This window comes from Leptopilina heterotoma, unplaced genomic scaffold (genome assembly GCF_015476425.1).
Source record: "Leptopilina heterotoma isolate Lh14 unplaced genomic scaffold, ASM1547642v1 Lhet_213, whole genome shotgun sequence".
NCBI lineage: Eukaryota > Metazoa > Arthropoda > Insecta > Hymenoptera > Figitidae > Leptopilina > Leptopilina heterotoma.
In genome coordinates this window covers 202,292-221,852 of record NW_025110931.1, presented here as the reverse complement: position 1 = coordinate 221,852, position 19,561 = coordinate 202,292, and the positions used below count along the sequence as shown (strand labels likewise).

The 19,561-nt window shown below is 26.5% G+C and overlaps 1 protein-coding gene across 1 annotated transcript; it reads right to left on the bottom strand.

Annotated features, from left to right (window-relative positions):
* Window positions 1-1,888: 1,888 nt before the first annotated feature.
* Window positions 1,889-7,277, bottom strand: LOC122501734. Its single transcript, XM_043611446.1, has 3 exons — window positions 7,191-7,277; window positions 6,716-7,037; window positions 1,889-2,045 (listed from the first exon to the last, which is right to left on the bottom strand). The coding sequence occupies exons 1-3, from the start codon at window positions 7,267-7,269 to the stop codon at window positions 2,042-2,044; spliced, it is 405 nt and encodes a 134-aa protein (XP_043467381.1). The 5' UTR covers window positions 7,270-7,277; the 3' UTR covers window positions 1,889-2,041.
* Between the last annotated feature and the right edge of the window lie 12,284 nt (window positions 7,278-19,561).

Here is a 19,561-nt window from a genome sequence, read left to right as displayed (position 1 = left end):
AATCTTTTGTATATTATAAGGTATAAATAAATTTAGAAAAAATGGTTCAAAGTTAAAAAAAATTAATTTGTTTATAAAAAAAAATTTTTTTTTAATAAAAAATTTTTAAAAAAAATTTTTTTTCACAGTTCTTAAAAGTTGAAAGAAAACTAAAACTTTCATTTCTTGACAAGTTTTTTCTAAACTCAATATTTTCAGACTTATAAGCTACTGAAAATATGTCTACAGTTACAAATCCAAAATTTCGAAAATTCATAACTCGAAAATTTGGGCGATTAAACAAAAATAAAAAAACACGTATTTCTTTTTTTTTCATATAGATTGAGAAAAAAATATGTTTAACCGAGGTGCTGTTCACTCTCGAATCCAAGATTCGTAAGGGAACGATTATTTACGAATACAAAGAAATCCGTGGAGAATCCGCCCGAATTTTAAGAAATCATAAGGATTCGCCTTTTACGAATCCAAGCGATTTCATGTGAATCCAAGATTCAGAGAATTCGTCACCTACGATTTCAGTCGATTCCATATGAATCCATGCAAATAATAATAAATTTTCAAATTATTGTTGAATTGGATTCTGAGTGATCAGCCCCTCGTGTTTAACCGAATTCTCAATGTCATAGGTAAATCTTGCGTGGAATTGCCCATATGTTGTTTAGTTAGAATGAAAATTTCGCCTCTCACAATTCCTCTACCAGGGAATTTGATGTTTTTTCTTGCTGCATACTAGGTATCTGTTTTTAAAAATTAAATATATAAAATTAAAATAAGGTTAATTAATTTACTTATTCGAAAAATTTGATTTATTATTTATTTATAATTTTAAATTTATTGTTTATTTATTTTCTAAGAGAATTGAACCATTACGACGTCATAGATTTAGAACACATGTTTTGCTTAAATTGTAACGTCATAAAATCTTTTTTATTTATAGTTTTTAAACAAAAATTTTACAATCTCAAAAATAAAATTCTAGATAAAATGATATAATGTTATAAATAAGTATAAAAATTACTTTTTATCTCCTTTGGTTGAAACAATTTTATATGAATATTTTTGGTTTTCTATCAAAACTCTCTGGTTCTCCATGTTGCTTTGTTGTATAAAAAACTGTTTATTTATTACCATGGTAACGATTAAAATAAATGAAAAGCTAACTTCACAGGAAATATTAACAATTCACACTGACACAAATTTAAAAATAATTAGAATTAGTATTACCTATTTAAATTTTTTTCATTCTAAATTTAATAAATAATATTGTAGTAATTCTAATTGTTTTTGAATTTGCACTATTTATTTATTAACAATTAAAATCCTTTTTTTGCTTTTCTGAATATTTAGATTAAAATTTTAAATTTAATGTTCAAAAATTTTTTTTAATTATGTAAAATTCATTATTATTAACGTTGAATGATAAATTGGTCAGTGAAAAGTCAGAGAAACTTGAAATTAAAATTTAACAAATATAATTTACAAATATTAGGGATTAGGGATTATAAATAAATGCATGTATTTCGAAATATGTCGATTTTATTAAAAACATTAAGAAAACAACAATTAAATTTAAAATTGATTTTTAAACTGAACAAATTGACAAAGGAAACTAATAAAAACTGAATTGATTGTGAACTTTTTAATAGAGTAAGTTCCATTTGCCAATATTCTTTTAGTATATTGAACAAATTGTTATTATTTCATTTCTGCAAATCAGGCAATTGTTCTTGCTGAAAAAAATCTGTTTTGCAATCGTCACAGATTGCTTTGTGCCCACATGGTATAAACGCAGATGTGAGTGGACAATCTTGGCAAATGCAACATATTCTATTATTGTTTGATTCATTTAGATTTTCCCCTTGATTTTCGACTTGGTTTTGCTGCTGGTTTTGCTTCTGATTTTCGAATTGGTTTTGCTCCTGATTTTCAACTTGGTTTTGCTCCTGGTTTTCGACTTGATTTTGCTTCTGATTTTCGACTTGGTTTCTCTGCTGGTTTTCGACTTAGTTATCATTATCCATTCCATCATCTTCGGAATCAGTCATCTGAAGATTTTCAATTATTTTTAATATTTACTGTTTCAGTAAAATTATTTAATACAATTAAAATGTTTGAAAATAAATTTTATAAAATTCTTCAAAGGCCTCGGATACCGACTATATTCAAACAATACGACTTTTTTCGACTTATTTTAAAAAATTACGACTTTCTCGACTTTTCTTCCGAATATTGCAATAATTTTTAGTATAAAATGCAACTTATTTTTGAATTCTACAATTAAAAAGAGTTTTAATAAATATTGAAATTTTGTAAAATTTAATTAAAAATAATTTATTTTTTAAAAAAATTTTTAAAATCAACATTTCAAGAATTTTAATTGCAAATTTTGAAAATAATTGAAATTAAATTCCTGGGAAGAATTTAATTTTTTTAAAAAAAATTTTTAATATATTTCCTAATATATTCGATTATTTTTATAAAAAGTAAAATTCTTTGCAGAAATTTAGTTATATTCAAAATATATTTAACTAAATTTCTCTTCTCGGAAGAATTCAAATATTTTCAAATATTTCCATTATATTCAATTATTTCCTAAAATTTTTTATAATTTCTTCGAAACAATTCAACTATTTTTATAAATTACTAAATAAATTTTCAAAATTTAGAATTAAAAAAAGTTTTAATAATTTAAATTTTGTAAAATTTAATTGGAAATAATCGATTTTTTTCAAAATGTTTGATAAAAATTTTTGAAAATAAACTTTAAAAGAATTTTAATGGCAAATTTTGAAAATAATTGATTTATAAAAAATTTTAAAGAAAAATCTTCAAGTGTGAATTTAAAAATGGTATTTAAGGTATTTGTCGCGTAAATTCGTTTTCGACAGAATTTTTTTAAATTTCACATAACTATTGTTTGGATATTTATCTACAAAATAAGGCCTATTAAAATAAAATTGACCGCCTGTACCCAAGTAACCTGTAAGTTTGCAGCAAACTTACACCACAAGATTTGCAATCTTACACGTAAGCTTGCTGCAAGTTTGCTGCAAGTACAAAAAGGTCCTACTTGCTGCAGGATTGCACAGCAAGCTTAGGACAAGCCAACACTGCAAGTTTCTTGAAAATTCCCAAATATTTAAGTATATAATATTAAGCAAATTATTTAATTTTTATTTATATTTTAATATATTTAATATTTATTTAAAATAAAATAATGGCAACAACGTTATAATAAAAATGTCATTAATTTCTCCAATCCACAGAATTGTAGTTATGTATTATCCGTGATCAGTGGATAATAGTAAAAAATTGTAAATGTCGTGGCAGACATTAATTATTGATATTATGATCTAAGATACTATTGTGAAGCACCTGTTTAGGGGACTGATACTTATACTCTCCGCGAGACAAGTCGTGCGCGAGAGAGGTATTTCTCGCCATCTATCAGGGAATTGGAAAAGTAATAGAAGTTTCTCTTATAATGCTCTAACTCCGTGATAGATGGCGAGAAATACCTCTCTCGCGCACGACTTGTCTCGCGGAGAGTATAAGTATCAGTCCCCTAAACAGGTGCTTCACAATAGTATCTTAGATCACAATATCAATAATTAATGTCTGCCACGACATTTACAATTTTTTACTATTATCCACTGATCACGGATAATAGTACACAACTACAATTCTGTGGATTGGAGAAATTAATGACATTTTTATTATAACGTTGTTGCCATTATTTTATTTTAAATAAATATTAAATATATTAAAATATAAATAAAAATTAAATAATTTGCTTAATATTATATACTTAAATATTTGGAAATTTTTAATAAACTTGCAGTGCTGGCTTGTCCATGTTGGACATTTTATTACTTGCAGCAAACTTGCATTAAGCTTACGTGTAAGATTGCAAATCTTGTGGTGTAAGTTTGCTGCAAACTTACAGGTTACTTGGGTAAGTCTGAAAAAATGAAATCAAAGTTTCGATTTTTAACATGTACGGTATAGGAAAACCATATGAAAACCACAGATTTTTAATTTTTGCACTTATACTAATCGACAGATTTTTTAGAAAAACTAAAGTTTTATTTATTGAACCAAAATGAACTTTTATAAAAAAAATGAAAATTTTTCACCGTCTTGTTTAAAAGATATTTAACATCAAACTTGAAAAATTATTTTAACATTTACTGTAAATGACAGGTGAATTTGTAAACGTGGCAATAGCGCTTGTTAAATACTACAGCTTGTCTGCTACTTTTGGCGCGAAATTTTAAAGACGGCCATACGCCAAACTTGCGACGTTGCCACGATCGTTTTTCATGCGAGAGGTTATGAATATACTTTGAGAACATCTGTGTGTCAAACTGTACGTCCGCAAAAGTTTTTCGGAATCTCGCATTCATAATCGTTTCATAAGTACAGTCAACGGATACAAACTTTTGACAGTGACCAGTCGCGCGACAAATACCTTAATGAAAATTAGCTACAAAAAATAATATTAAAATATTTTTGATAAAAATAATTTTTGGAATTTTTGCATTCTAATTTTTTAAAATTAAATTATTTTCATAATTCTCTAAGAACTTTCGGAAAATTATTAAAAATAATTGATTTCGAGAAGAAGTCTGATTAAAAATTGAAGAAAATAATTAAATTTCAAGAGAATTAAAGTTGTAATTTTTACAAGTTATTAAATTTCAGAAGGTTTTAAATAGAAATTTTTAAAAATATTATTTCCGTATAAAAACAAACCAGATTTATTTAAATATTTATTTAACGAAATTATTCATAATTAAATTTAGAAATCAGTGAAAGATCAGAAGAATAAAAAATAAAATTTTTGTGATGACACTGAATTAAATAAACGACTTTTTTTCTATTTTAAATCGACTAAAGCTACTTTTTTTTGTACCTTAAAGTCGATTCCAGGCCTTTTTTCATAAAAATTAAAATTTTTACAACAAATCAATTATTTTTAAAAATAAAAACATTATTTTCAAGAATTTAATTTTTTTTAAAGTATAATAAAATTGTAAAAAGAATTCAATTATTTTCATAAATAATAAAATTCACCGCATTGTTTTAATTATTTTTAAGAAAAATTTTGATAAAATTCTTTATAAGAATTCAATTTTAAAAATTATTCGATTATTTGATAAATTGTTAATTTTTGTATTCAAATGATTAAATTCTAATAATAATTGATTTAAAAATCAATACTTGAATCCTTATAGTATTAATTTTCAAAAATAATTAAATTTTAAAAGATTTTTTAATTGCAGTCTTTAAAAATTTTAATTATGGTAGACCCATTGTAATATTTAAATGTTGATTTAAATAAATTATTAATATTCTTAAAAATAATTATTACAGTTTTGAATATTTTCATTTAAAAAATCGACAAAATAGTGATTGACTTTTAAAAGAATCAGTTTTAATTTTTATAAATCCTTAAATTTTAAAAAAGATTTCCATTGAAATCATTTATACTTTATTTTATATTATAAATAAATTTTATATTATAAAGAATTTGTTTATAAACCAATTAACGATTTCAACGCCTAAAGAAGCTATATGTTAAGTAAAAATATATATCACACCTGCACTGAGAAAAATAGAGTTTAAAAAACTGGGAGTCAATATTGAAAAAACTGGACTCAGTCCAGTAAAAGTACATTAATTCATTTCCATCAAGCATCTTAGGGTGTTGCGTATAGTATATAGAGGGCCTTAGTTCCAAATGTCACTGTAAAGAGCATTGAAACACAGGCGAAGATTATAAGGCTGCTTAAATGCACTCTTTATATATTCATATTCCTTAATTCACAAGTTTTATTCTTCCCACATCTTCATACTTACAATTAACAACTAAATGCATCGGAAAATCTTACAATCATACGGGATTGAACACCTACCTAACCATACAACTAAATATACGCATAATTATAAATCGCATACGCTTTTACATTAAGCCTCTCGGCTACGCAATCGATGGGGGAAATTTCCTATTTAAGAAACATCCCTTACCAATGAAATAAATTAGATGATGCGTCGATTTTACTTTGTAATTGATGTAAGTATGGATGTCAACAATATTCATAATATTGAATTAATAATATTGTCAACTAGTTTAAATTTGATACGGTTATTAGAATTTAATAATAAATAAATAAAAAACATTAATTTTTTCTTAATAACCTTGAAACCTTTTTTAAGTTTGACAGTCCACATGGTAAATTTGATTATTCTTTTTTTCGTGTACAAAATAGTGAATTGACCTTGAATGAAATGTATAATTAATTATTCTCACAGCAATATTTAATAATTTAATGAACTTAACTGCACTGCATAATAGTTGATAGTAGTAAGAGTAAGTGAAACGGTAAGATAAGTGAACGACCATTAGTGTGAGAGAGAGAGAATAACTTGTGGTTTTCGAGTAGGTATCTACTTTATGTGCACGGCGTTCATTTTTCGAAAGAACTGGACTGAGTACTATTTGTTCAATATTCGCTTCTATTATTGACTTGTGTTTTGTACACTGCCGCGTTCTTGTAACAATTACATGAGAAAGAAATTTCTCATTCCAATTTTTTATACTCTTATTCCCTCTTAGACTATATAAACAGTCTTGTTTAAGCTGATGAATGGGATAACTTGTGTTGAGTCCCAAACTGTTCAGCTATGAAACTTCTAATACTATAGTGTGTACCTGTCACATATTATTCTATAAAGGAGTACTACACTGACTGCATAAATCATTTTTCCATTTTTCTCCATGTGATTAAAAATTTCATTATTGTTGATAAAGATTAATTCTTCCAATCTTTCGCGAATACAGATATTTGCAAATTGTTGCAGATAATCCTTATCTGGCTGTTGATTCGTGATTAATGTAAGATTTTTCCATAAGTTCTCGAGTTGACTGCTTTTCTTTTGCTGTACTATATTTGGTGTGACACGAAAATTATAGTAACCTTTTGTTCTCTTGTCGTAGTCCATCTTTAAACTGCACACGTATGTCGCCAAAGATTCTGAAAAATCAATTAAAAGTTTGTTACAATTTTTGTAGTTTTATATTTATATATTCAGTTAGAATAAAAATATTTACATTTATTTTTTTATTTATTTTTGAAAATTTTATATTTATGCAATTTCATTTAAATTAATTTCAATATTTAACTTACTTAAAAATGTCCAAATTTGGGGGCGATACCCAAACTTTTGCTGTATTTGATTTTTATAATATTCATTATAGTCTCCCATAGACTCAAAATTTTTATACACTGATAAAGTTGCAGGATTTTTTAATAACCAATCGTTGTTGTAGTAGTCACGAAAAGGCCGCAATGTTTCCAAGTTTTGCTCATTCAAATCTTGTTCGAGTTCATTGTATGCATTCTCCATTTTTTCTGGTGGGAGTAAGGGTAACGCCATCACCGACATTAAGAAATTACCAATTGCGTTAGGTTGGTTATTGTTTAGATTATTCGTCAAGTTAAGCTCCTGCATCTTTTGGTATAAAGACTGAAAAAGTAATAAAATTATGTCGTAAAAAAAGTAAATTTTAATAATTTATATAATAAATATTTGAGGAGCTTCAAAAGTTGATAAATCCACTTTTCAAAAAAAATTTAGATAAACATAAATTTAATATTTTAAGGACCTCCAAAATCGATCTGTCACTATTAAATTTAAAAAAAAATTTATTAACAACGAATTTTCAATTAAAAAACTTTTTGGTATAACCAAGATGACTTACAATTTTTATGTTTTTTATTAGAAAAAATTACCAAAATTAAATTTAAAATTACTTAATTGAAAATTTTAATTAATTTCTTTTTTGAGAATTTCTTTGAATATTTTTTAAAAATAATAAAATTTCTTTACTACTTTTAGTTAAATATTTTTTAAAAATAATTGAATTTACTTAAATTTTACAAAAATAATTGAATTATTGACAATAATTTGTATAAAGATAATAGAATATTGCCAAAAATTGTATTTAAATTTATAAAAATCGAGGGGGTAATTACTGGTTAAAATGGTGTACACTCTAATACACTAAACTTTCCTGCTATGACGCGTATTATCTAGTATTATAGGGTATTACAGAAATATTACAGGGTATTACTGATTATTACAGAATATTACCTCTATATTATGTGGTATTACACTGACGTAATAGTGCTCTATTGCACTCTATTACGTGAATATTATGGGAGGAGCGTACAAGCTAATACACAAGTAAATACCCCCTCGATAAAAATAATTGGTTTTTTTCACAGAAATTTTATTATTTATAAAAATAATTGAATATTTTCAAAAAATTTTATTACTCATAAAAATAATTAAATTTCTGGAAATAATTTCATTAACTACAAATATAATTGCATTTTTTAAATAATTTGACTATTTATGAACATAATTGAATTTTTTGTCAAGAAATTTTTTAAAATTCATGAAAATAATTGAAATTTTGCAAAAAAAATTTAATATTTCTCAGGAGAATTAAATTTTTCGACAAAAATTTGAATAAAATTCATGAAAATAATTGAATTTTTGCAAAGAATTTATTAAAATTTTTAAAAATAATTGTATTCATTCGTGAAATTTTTCATAACGAATTATGAAAAAAATTCGAATTCTTTCGTGAAATAAGTTTGAATATTATAATTGAATTCTTTTGAAATATTTTATAATGAATGAAGGAAAAAAATTGAATTCTTTTGTGACATTTTTTTGAAAATAATTAAATTTTTGTAAAGAAATTACCCGTGCAGAATTTAAAATGTGGGCCTGATAGGGTACTGGACAGTTTTCCCGATCTCTGGTGTGGCTCTGGGTAGAGAAACTGACCAGTGCCCGACTAGTGTGTGACGCTGTTCCCGATCAATGCCCTACTTAGGGAAAAACTGGTCAGGGCCTCGTCAGTTTTTCTTAAAATTGCCCTATTTTGTGAGGTTAATTTTATTCAAAAGAAATTACAATAAAATTACTGTAATTAAAAATATTATTATATATTAGAAACATAATGAACATATTCATTATATATACAACATATTTATACATAACATAATGAGGTATTATAGTCATTTTGACTAATTTAAAAGTGAAAATGATAAAAATAATATAATTTCAAGAATAGAAAAACTTAAAAAATTTTAAAAAATATAATTTTTGGTTTTATGATTAATTCATTTTTCTTTTGGAGGTTGTCGCTCCTTTCTGCCTCCTTAATTTTATAATATTAATAAAGGTTATAATTTTTGTTTTCAAATGTATAAGTTATAATTAATATTTATTTAATAAATATTTTATTCAAATTTATTAATTATGTTTAAAAAATAGTTATTAAATATTGAAGGTGTTAAATTTAACAATCTCTCCGAATCATTTTCTCACTTTAAGCTAATATAATATAAAATAATAATTATTATTATTAATATAATATATATACAAACCAAATGATAAATTCATCCTATAAATTAATAATTATTAAAATTCATTAAGTATAATTTATTAATAATTGTTTATTAATTATTTTTTTTAAATTCATAATTTTTATTTTTAAATAAATGTATAATAATTAATTATTTAATAACTATTATTATTCGTTATTTATAATTTAGTTGTTATTATTAATAAATAAACTTTATTATAATATTGTACTTAAAGAAAAAAAATTATATGTATTTTCGTTTTTTAAATATATTACCATAATTATTTTATAAAGTGTTTTAAAAGAACACGCTTTTTTTAACTTAAATAACTATTTTAAAAAAGTTAATTTTAAAAAATTAAATTTATTTACATGCTTTTAAAACGAGGAAAACTGTTAAGGCCCTGATCAGAGCCCTATTTCATATGTAGTGAACACCCCACTTAGGGTTTTGGCCAGAATTTCTGGTCAAACCCATAAGATAAAAAAATTCTTAAAAATGTAGTATAATTACTCCGTTTAATTAATTTCTTCAATTGTTTATAATTTTATTATGGGAACTAATTTAAAAAACTTAATTCATTTACACTTTATTCAAACGAGGAAAACTGTCGAGGCCCTGATCAGAGCCCTATATAATATCTAGTGAACACCTCACTTGGGGTTTTGGCAAGAAATTCTGGTCAAACCCACAAAATAAAAAAATTATTAAAACGATAGTATAATTCTGTGGAAGAAAGGCATAACAGCATAACTGCATTTGTCATGATTTCGAGATAAATTAATTTTAATGTTCTCTCACTTCTGTCAATTCAGAAAATCAACAGATTTGTTCGGTCTTTTGCATTTAGTATTATTATTTAATATATTTTCAAAATTCTTTTATAACATTTAATAAAACACACGATTTGATATAAATTCTGATCATTTTTTATCGGAATCATGAGTTTTATTGCACTTATGCGGTTATGCAAGTTCAGATTGTATATGAGTCCAACTTCAGATACTTTTAATGTCACAATTTATTTTGGTTTGATTTGTCATAATAAAAAAATTTTTCATACAAAGACAAATTAAACTATTAATTCGTTAGAAAAAATTATAAGGGTTTATTTAGTTATAAAATTTATTTTTTTATAAAATGTTTTTAATTTATTGAAACGAGAAAAAAAATTACTTTACTGTTCAACTAGAAGAATTTTTCAATTTATTTTTTGAAATACTTTCCAAAATTTTTTAGAATAGAAATACCCTTAAAAATAAGTACATGGTGGATTCCACGTCAGTTCAACATACTTATTTTCATGACTTGTTGGGATTTGGCTGTAATTTTGTAAATTCATTACTTTTACAGTGATAAACAACTCCACCAAATATTTTTTGAAAAGATTTTTCAACAATGTGGCTAATTTGAAAAAATTAAACGGATTTTAAAAGGTAAATAGAGACAATTTTATTTTGATTAAGGCAACTTGGAAATTTAAATATTATTTACAATATATACAAATGTTAAATCATTTTAACATAGAATAAAAATCATTTATTACAAAGAAGGTTTCTATTTTTTACGGGGGAAATTTCCGAGGTCTTACAGTTTTTCTTTATTTACCTTTTAAAATCCGTTTAATTTTTTCAAATTAGCCACATTGTTGACAAATTAAAAAAATTACAAAAAAGGTAACCTTTTACAATTGTTTCAAATCTGGGGTACCAAACCACCCCAATTTTTTCGTCAGTCTATAAAAAAATCATATTTTAGTTCTAGGGTTAATAAAAACTCGTACTTTCATTAAAATTCCATTTACAATCGTGCGGCATTAAAACTGAGCGCTACAGCGCTATGCGAGGATTTACGTTTTATTTTTTTTCTCAAAAACTACTAACTGTCCCACGATGAAAATTTCAGGACAAGTTCAACACATTTATGGCTACAAATGGTAAAAAAATGATCAAAATTGAAAATAGCATATTTTTTCTATGGCTTTTCAAAAAATTAAATTAATTTTTTAAACAAAAAATTTAAATAAGTTTTTTAATTTTAATTTTTTAAATAAAAGTATATTTCAATACGAACAAAGAGAGGTCATAAACTAAAATCCGTTAAGAAGAAGCAGAGTTATATATTTTTTTAAAAAAAAAGTACCGTAAACCGGGGCTATAAGGAACACCGGGGCTATAAGGAACAAAACTCTGTGTTCGGGTGGAGTTGAAGTTATCGGGGCCGTGTATGAATAAATTGTGTTACTTGCTTTTGAAAAATTGTTGCTGGGGTAACTGCCAATACTATTCAATGCAATAATTGCGACTATTAATAATTTTGTGAACAGTAGTAGCTTGTAAGTGAGTAATTGTGTTTTAGTGAAATTTCAAACTTGGGAAACATTTTATTGCCGAGGTAAGTTGTTCCTATTTTAACTTCTCAAAGTAATTTTTTTTTATTAAAGGGATTTATTATGGGAAGTTTTATTGAGTTCACTAAGTAATAAATACGTTTATTTTGTATTTACAGTAAGATTTACGAGAAAAAAACCAAAATTCACAAACGGCGGGTATATAAGGAACACAATTATTTCTTCCGAATTGTTAAAGTGTGTTGTTAAAACGTAAGTTTTTCGTAATTTCGTTTGTTTTTTATCACCTAATTTGGTTCTTAGTGTTCAAAGATGGTTCGAAATTGTAAAAGAGTGTTGGTACCGACAAGTCACAAAAAACGACCAGTTATCATCATCGACCTCAACTGATGATACCAGCAACGTTTAGTTTTGTTTTTACATTTGTTTTATATTCTGTGTTTACTTTCGATCAATAAAAAATAATTTCTTTAACTTTAAATACGTTTTCCAATAGTTTTACCGCCTTGTTCCTTATAGCCCCATTTTGTAATTTCGAAAAAATGCGTCTTTTTCGTATTTTTTGCTTAAAATTCCAGCTTTGATCAAAACGATTCTTTAACCCTTCAAAGTGCTCGCCAAGATCAAGAAAAGAAACAAAAAATTAAGGCAATATTTCAAAAAAAAAAAAAAGTTGCAAAACTTTAAAGCTGAAATCTGTTCCTAATAGCCCCAGATTACGGTACAAAAAAATTAAAAATCCAATATGTCCGCCAATTTTTGAAATTTTTTAAAATCGCTTGGGGATTTCATTTATTACCACCAGAGGATATAATCTACCCAATTTCAACCGAATCCCAAAACCTAATAAAATTTTTTGTGTTGAACTGACGTGGAATACACCCCATATGTTCGTAATTTGTGGTTACGTTTTATTTTTTTACTCCGAATCCCTTTGAGATCCCAAGATGAAACTTTATGGACATGTAAAGCACATTTGCCCTAACATTTAGTAAAATTTTGAAAAAAATCGAAGATGTTTTTTCAAAAACGGATTTTTAATTTTTCAAAATTTCAAAAAAAAATTTTGAATTTTTTTTATTTTAATTTTAACTTAAAATATAGGGGAATGTAGTCAAGGTTGGCCTACTGTCTAGGTAGGCCACTCGCGTTTTTTTGTCAAGTTCACTAGCGCCACCTACGCGCATTTTTGTCGAAGCTTGTCTTAGTGAAACCTAACTTTTTGTTCAATTACATTTTCGGAAAATCGAAAATTGTGTTTTCTGTGACGTCGGTACAAAAAAAGCTGAAAAAAAGTTTTGTGCATAACACTGGTTTACAGTGAAATTGCCAATTGAACAAAACATTTTTTTTTCGAATAGTAGGTGTTTGTTGAGTAAGAAAATCATAGTTTTAATTTTTTTCCCTCGCGCAGTTTTTCTGTAGCTTCAAATTTTGCATTTTCGAGGTGCGGCGCCAGTTAAACTTACCTGTAGGAAAATTAGCTTGTCAAAATATAATAAATGAGGTATCATTGGAAAGGTTATTAAATTACCTTTCGATCCATAGGTCACAGAATAAAATTCAACAAAAATTGAGAGAGTTACAGTCGATTAAAGATGAAATTTCATGACAATTTTGATGATTTTTAGACATTTGAGTAACTTTTACTATTTTTTTCTACATCAAACAGGAAAGAATGTTTAGGTTTTAATTTTTTTTACTGATAGACTATATCATTACAAAAATTTTGAGCCCTTGTGGACCTCGATTGGATAAAAAATGACAATTCTACACTAAATTTAGTGAACGAAACTACATTCTTCATTTTTAGTATCCCTTAAACATTTGCAGCAAAAATTCAAGTAATAAAATTTGGTTAAGTGCTAAAGTTACTGAAATCACTAATCAAGAGTTTCTGAAGTCGTAGATTTCGAATGGAATGTTAGTTTTGCAAATTTCAAAATGGCGGATCCAATATGGCGGACAAGTTTTTGAAAATCGATAAAATTCGACTCAAATTCGTTACTCGGGGTTTTTTGGGGTCGCTGAATACGAATCCGATGTCAGATTTCAAAAATTAAAAATGTCGGATCCAGTAGGTGCGAATTCGATGGATTTTAAAAAACTCGTTCACCATTATGAATCCATAATTTTCAATTTTTTAAATCTGACATCGGATTCGTAATCAGCGACCCCAAAAACCCCCGCGTAACGAATTTGAGACGAATTTTATCGATTTTTAAAAACTTGTCCGCCATATTGGATCCGCCATTTTGAAATTTGCAAAACTAACATTCCATTCGAAATCTACGACTTCAGAAACTCTTGATTAGTGATTTCAGTAACTTTAGCACTTAACCAAATTTTATTACTTGAATTTTTGCTGCAAATGTTTAAGGGATACTAAAAATGAAGAATGTAGTTTCGTTCACTAAATTTAGTGTAGAATTGTCATTTTTTATCCAATCGAGGTCCACAAGGGCTCAAAATTTTTGTAATGATATAGTCTATCAGTAAAAAAATTAAAACCTAAACATTCTTTCCTGTTTGATGTAGAAAAAAATAGTAAAAGTTACTCAAATGTCTAAAAATCATCAAAATTGTCATGAAATTTCATCTTTAATCGACTGTAACTCTCTCAATTTTTGTTGAATTTTATTCTGTGACCTATGGATCGAAAGGTAATTTAATAACCTTTCCAATGATACCTCATTTATTATATTTTGACAAGCCAATTCTCCTGCAGGTAAGTTTAAGTGGCGCCGCACATCGAAAATGCAAAATTTGAAGCTACAGAAAAACTGCGCGAGGGAAAAAAATTAAAACTATGATTTTCTTACTCAACAAACACCTTCTATTCGAAAAAAAAATGTTTTGTTCGATTGACAAAAAAAAGTTTTTAATTTGTAAACCTGTGTAATGTGATGTGGTTTATTTCAAAACAGCTGGCAAAATAAAATCGAAAAGTTTTTGTATTGTATCAGACACAACAGAACATTCAACTTCGGCGGTGTATACGTTTCAAGCTAAGCTAATGGAGAAATTAAACATATTATTGCCAAGCTTAAAAAAAGTTTATTACTTTTCCGACGGTGCTGCAAGTCAATACAAAAATTTTAAAAATTTTATTAATTTATGTAACCACAAAAATGATTTTGATATTGATGCGGAATGGCAAGTTTTTGCCACGTCCCACGGAAAAAGTCCATGCGACGGAATCGGAGGCACTGTGAAACGTCTTGTGAGAAAAGCATCCCTACAGAGAATTGGAGAAAAAAAAACGATAGTGTGTCTAGAGGATTTGTTCAATTTTTGCGAAAATAAAATAACAGGAATTACTTTTATGAAAGTAAAAAATAAAGAGGTTGCAAGAACTGACAAAAAATTGACAAGCCGTTTTCATTCAGCTAGTACAATTCCCGGGACAAGAAGATTGCACTGTTTCATCCCTTTGTCATCAGAAATTATTAAAACGAAACATGTATCACAGTCAGCGAACCACGAAAATGTACAAATCACAAAATCAAGTAAGTTGGTAACAAAAATAAAAAATAATATAAATATTAATGTAAAAAGAATTAATGAATAAATACTTTATTCATATATTTATTTAAAACTGCAACTTAATAATTTGAAATTAAATATTTTTGAATTTAATTTCCATAAGAAAAAGATTTTGAAATTCAATTCTCGTTAAATTCTAATAGAAAAATGTTTGTGATCAACTTCATTCGAATCATCCAAACAAAAAGTTGTGTCAAAATTAGGTTACTTTTAATTAATTTTCAATGTTAAAAATATCAGTTACGAGACGAGGTCCCACAAAAATTTCTTTTGAAATATGATTTCAATTTCAAAATGAACCAAATTCAAAAGGTTTTTTAACAATTCATTTTTCTCCACAGCAGATATTCGCAAGAGAAAAGGGAGCAAATAACACTGTGCAAAAGTGAAAAAACTCGATTTAAATAATGATATGTGAGTAATATTTAATCAAATTGCATTTATTTAGATATATTATGTGAATATTTACTAAAAAAAAATATTTTATGTCCTTTTTACATTTTATAATGACTTTTAATGAGTCGCTGCAAAATGGACAATTCATAACCCTCAAGTCTATCGACTTTCTTAAATTACTTTTTTAAAAAAAACTAAGACACATTCAGCAATATAAAACCCAGATTAATACACAATTTTGATACTAAAATATTATACATAAATATTTAGGTTTTTTAAAATCATCGAGCAACCGGCTCCAGATGATTTTCGCTGGATTGACCCATATATACAAATCTGATGTTATCTCAAATTTGATAAAAATGTCAGTTATGCTGTTATGCCTTTCTTCCACAGAATTATACTATCGTTTTAATAATTAAAGAAAGTAATTACTCCCTTTAATTGTATTCTTTAATTGTTCATTATTTTTTATTAAAAGTAATTTTAGAGATTTAATTTTTTTACACTTTATTAAAAAAAGGAAAACTGTCGAGGCCCAGCAGGGATCACAGTTCGTCCCCTTTTTCCCCTATTCCCCTTTTCCCCTATTTTTTCCCCTTAAAAAAATAAATCCCCTTAATTCAAATATTTTCTCCCCTATTCCCCTTTTTTCAGTAAATTTTTTTTTGAAAAGTAAAAATTATGATTTAATAATTTTTTAAAAGATTTTACAGGGTGTTCAACGTTCAGGAAAGTCAGGGACATTTTTATAAATTTAATAAGAAAGTTAAAATTTTTTGTGAATTTAAAAATTTTGTAATCTAACAAGACTAAATTGGTTTTTATTATTATTTGTTACTCTAATTCGATATTAATTTATCGCTCACCCTAAAAGAAGTAATCTTGATTTAATGCGGAATCCTCTGAACTGAATGCATATTTTCCTCTTATATATGGTATCAAAATTAATACTCTTCACTTTAGAGGATTTTTCTCTCGGATATTGTTTGCAAATTGTGGTTATTAACTGATGAAGAAAAGTTAATTTTATGCACTAAATTTAATGTTTTTAATTAAATAATTGTATTTAATAACTAAAAGTTAATTACTTACATTATTTAATATATTTATTCCTTCATTTATTTCCTTTAAATATTCAATGTTTTTGACAAATGTCAATAATAAAACAATGAATTAATTAATAATAAAAATAATATACATTCAAGTCACCGACAGATTGGCTCAGTCGGATAGATGCCTGGCGTTGGTGGTCGTTTAAGGACCAAGGGTATAAGTAACCTTGGTTCGCGCCCACTTGGCTTGGTATTTTTCCGGCACGTGAGACAATCTGAGCGGGAGGTTTGACGTCGAGGTATAATGATGTGCACCGTCGATTATTGTCCGGTACACACCATTAGAACTCGATTGTCGATAAACCGGTTGTACTCAGAGAGGTTTTCTACAGTTTCCCTCTTCTCTGGCGAGAAAACCCATTGACGGGTGGTCCAGGCGTAATGCGAGTACTCCTAATAAAGTCGGCTGTAGACGCAAAATTAGGTTAATATATATATAGAAAATTTCTAAAGTAGAATGGTTATGCTTAATCCAAAAAAGTATTTCTCGGGGACTCTTGTCGAAGTGCGTAAGGCCAATAGGGCAGGAGTATAAACAATAAAAAAAATATACATTCAAGTCGAATAGTTTTGTTTTGAGAGGAAAACATTAAGAGGATATTAGAAGAGGATTTTTCTTCTAAGTATGAGATTACTTTTTTCTTATATTTTATTAACTATATTATAGTCGAAGAAGAAATAAGGGAAGTAAAAAGTCAGGGAATCTTTTTCTCAATCCTTGTTGGACACCCTGATTTTATTTTTGTAAAATGTTTAAATAGCGCGCAACGTAAAACAAAGCTTAGAAAACTCCATATTATACCGTAAAGGCTATTTTTTCTTAAATTATTTAAGAAAAAAGGAGCAAAAGAAGTCAGATTTAATCAAAAAAGCTGTAAATAGAAAGAAAAATAAAAGTTTAAAAAAATAAACCCTGTATGTTGTAACAAAATAATTTTTATCGTGTTTTTCAAAATCCCCTTTTTTAAAGGAAAATCCCCTTTTTTACCTATTTTCAAGTGGAAATGCCACTGTGATCCCTGTGATCAGTACCCTATCTGAAATCTAATGAACACCCTACTTGGGGTTCTGGCTAGGAATTCTAGTCAAACCCCTAAAATAAAAAAATTATTAAATAACTAAAATAATGATTGCCTTTCATTGTTAATAGCTTCTACAACAAAAAGGAATTCTAAAAACTTTATTAAAAAAAAATTTTATTAGGAAAAACTGTCGAGGTCCCGACCAGAACCCTGTTTTAAATAGGGCAAAGTGGGGCATTTTCTGCACGGGTTACTATTTACAAAATAATTGAACTGTTTTGAAGGAATTTATTAAAATTTTAGAAAATAATTGTGTTCATTCGTAAAATTTTATTCAAATTTTGTTTAAAAATAATTAAATTTTTGCAAAAAAATCTGCTATATTTATAAAAATAATTGAATTTTTACGAAGAATATTTTTATTTATGACAACAATTAAATTTTTGTGAAGAATTATTATAAATTCTATTAAAATTTTGAAATTACTAAACAAGAATAAATAACACAGGACCACAAAAAATTTTTTTTACTCTCACGGAACCGGAGTATGTAATCCTAAAGCATTTTTGGTCGCTGAATCCAAATCCGTTGTCCGTTTGTCTCCATCACGTCAGGATTTTTTTTAACAACAATTTTTTAATTATTTAAACAAATTGACATAAAACGTAAAAAACTAACTCTTTCTTGGTTGGTTGCAATCAGAATACGAATTTGTAGTATATAATTAATAGATTTGAGTACAAATAAATTGTGTACATTATTCTACCCTTAAATATTTCTAAAAACACCCTTAAAACAACAATAATTGCAAAATTTGACTCATTTCTGGGTGGTAAATTTATTAATCCAAAAACAAATTACAAAAATATATGTACTATTACTTTATTTTATAATAGTAAAATTTTAACCCCAAACCACCCCTAAAAAGCACCCTGTCTTGCAAATATCAACCCTTATACATAAATATTAATTTTTATAATTTCAATATTTCTTCTAACGACTTGATCAAAATTAAGCTTTGCGCCTAATGCAGTTTACATTACTCCTATTAAATAAAAGTCAAAACCAACCCTTCCCAACAACCCCCAAAATACGTTAAAAAATGATTTGTTGCTCAAATATATAAAAAAACTACACTTTAGATATTTTTAAAAAATCGTCATTTTCAATGTTCTTCAAAAATTTGAATAACTTCTAAAATATTAAAATCTTTTTAATGATCTTAGGCTTATTTTAAAGGTCATTTGCTACACTATAAGAATTACTTATAGGCATTAACGTGTAATTTTTTTCTTAGAAAATGCAGATCGTCAAAGTTGGACCAAAAAAATTCAAAAAATTTGGAACAATTTTTCGGTACAAAAAGTATTCTAGAAAATATATAAAATATAATATGGCGTAGATTTTTCAAGAGAATTTAATAAAAAAATATTTTTGAATTTTAAAAATTATTTTTCTGTTAATAAGATTGTTTAAAATTTTTTCTGGTCCAAGTTTGACAGCCTGCATTTTCTAATTAAAAAATTACACCTTAACCCTCTGCCTACGCTGAAATATCCCCACTCTAGCGCTTTTAAATGTTATTCCCATAATAGTCCCCACAAGATGACCGAATTGTCGTTTTTTTTCGTAACGGTCACTTGCGTAGACAGAGGGTTAATGCCTATGAGTAATTCTTATAGTGTA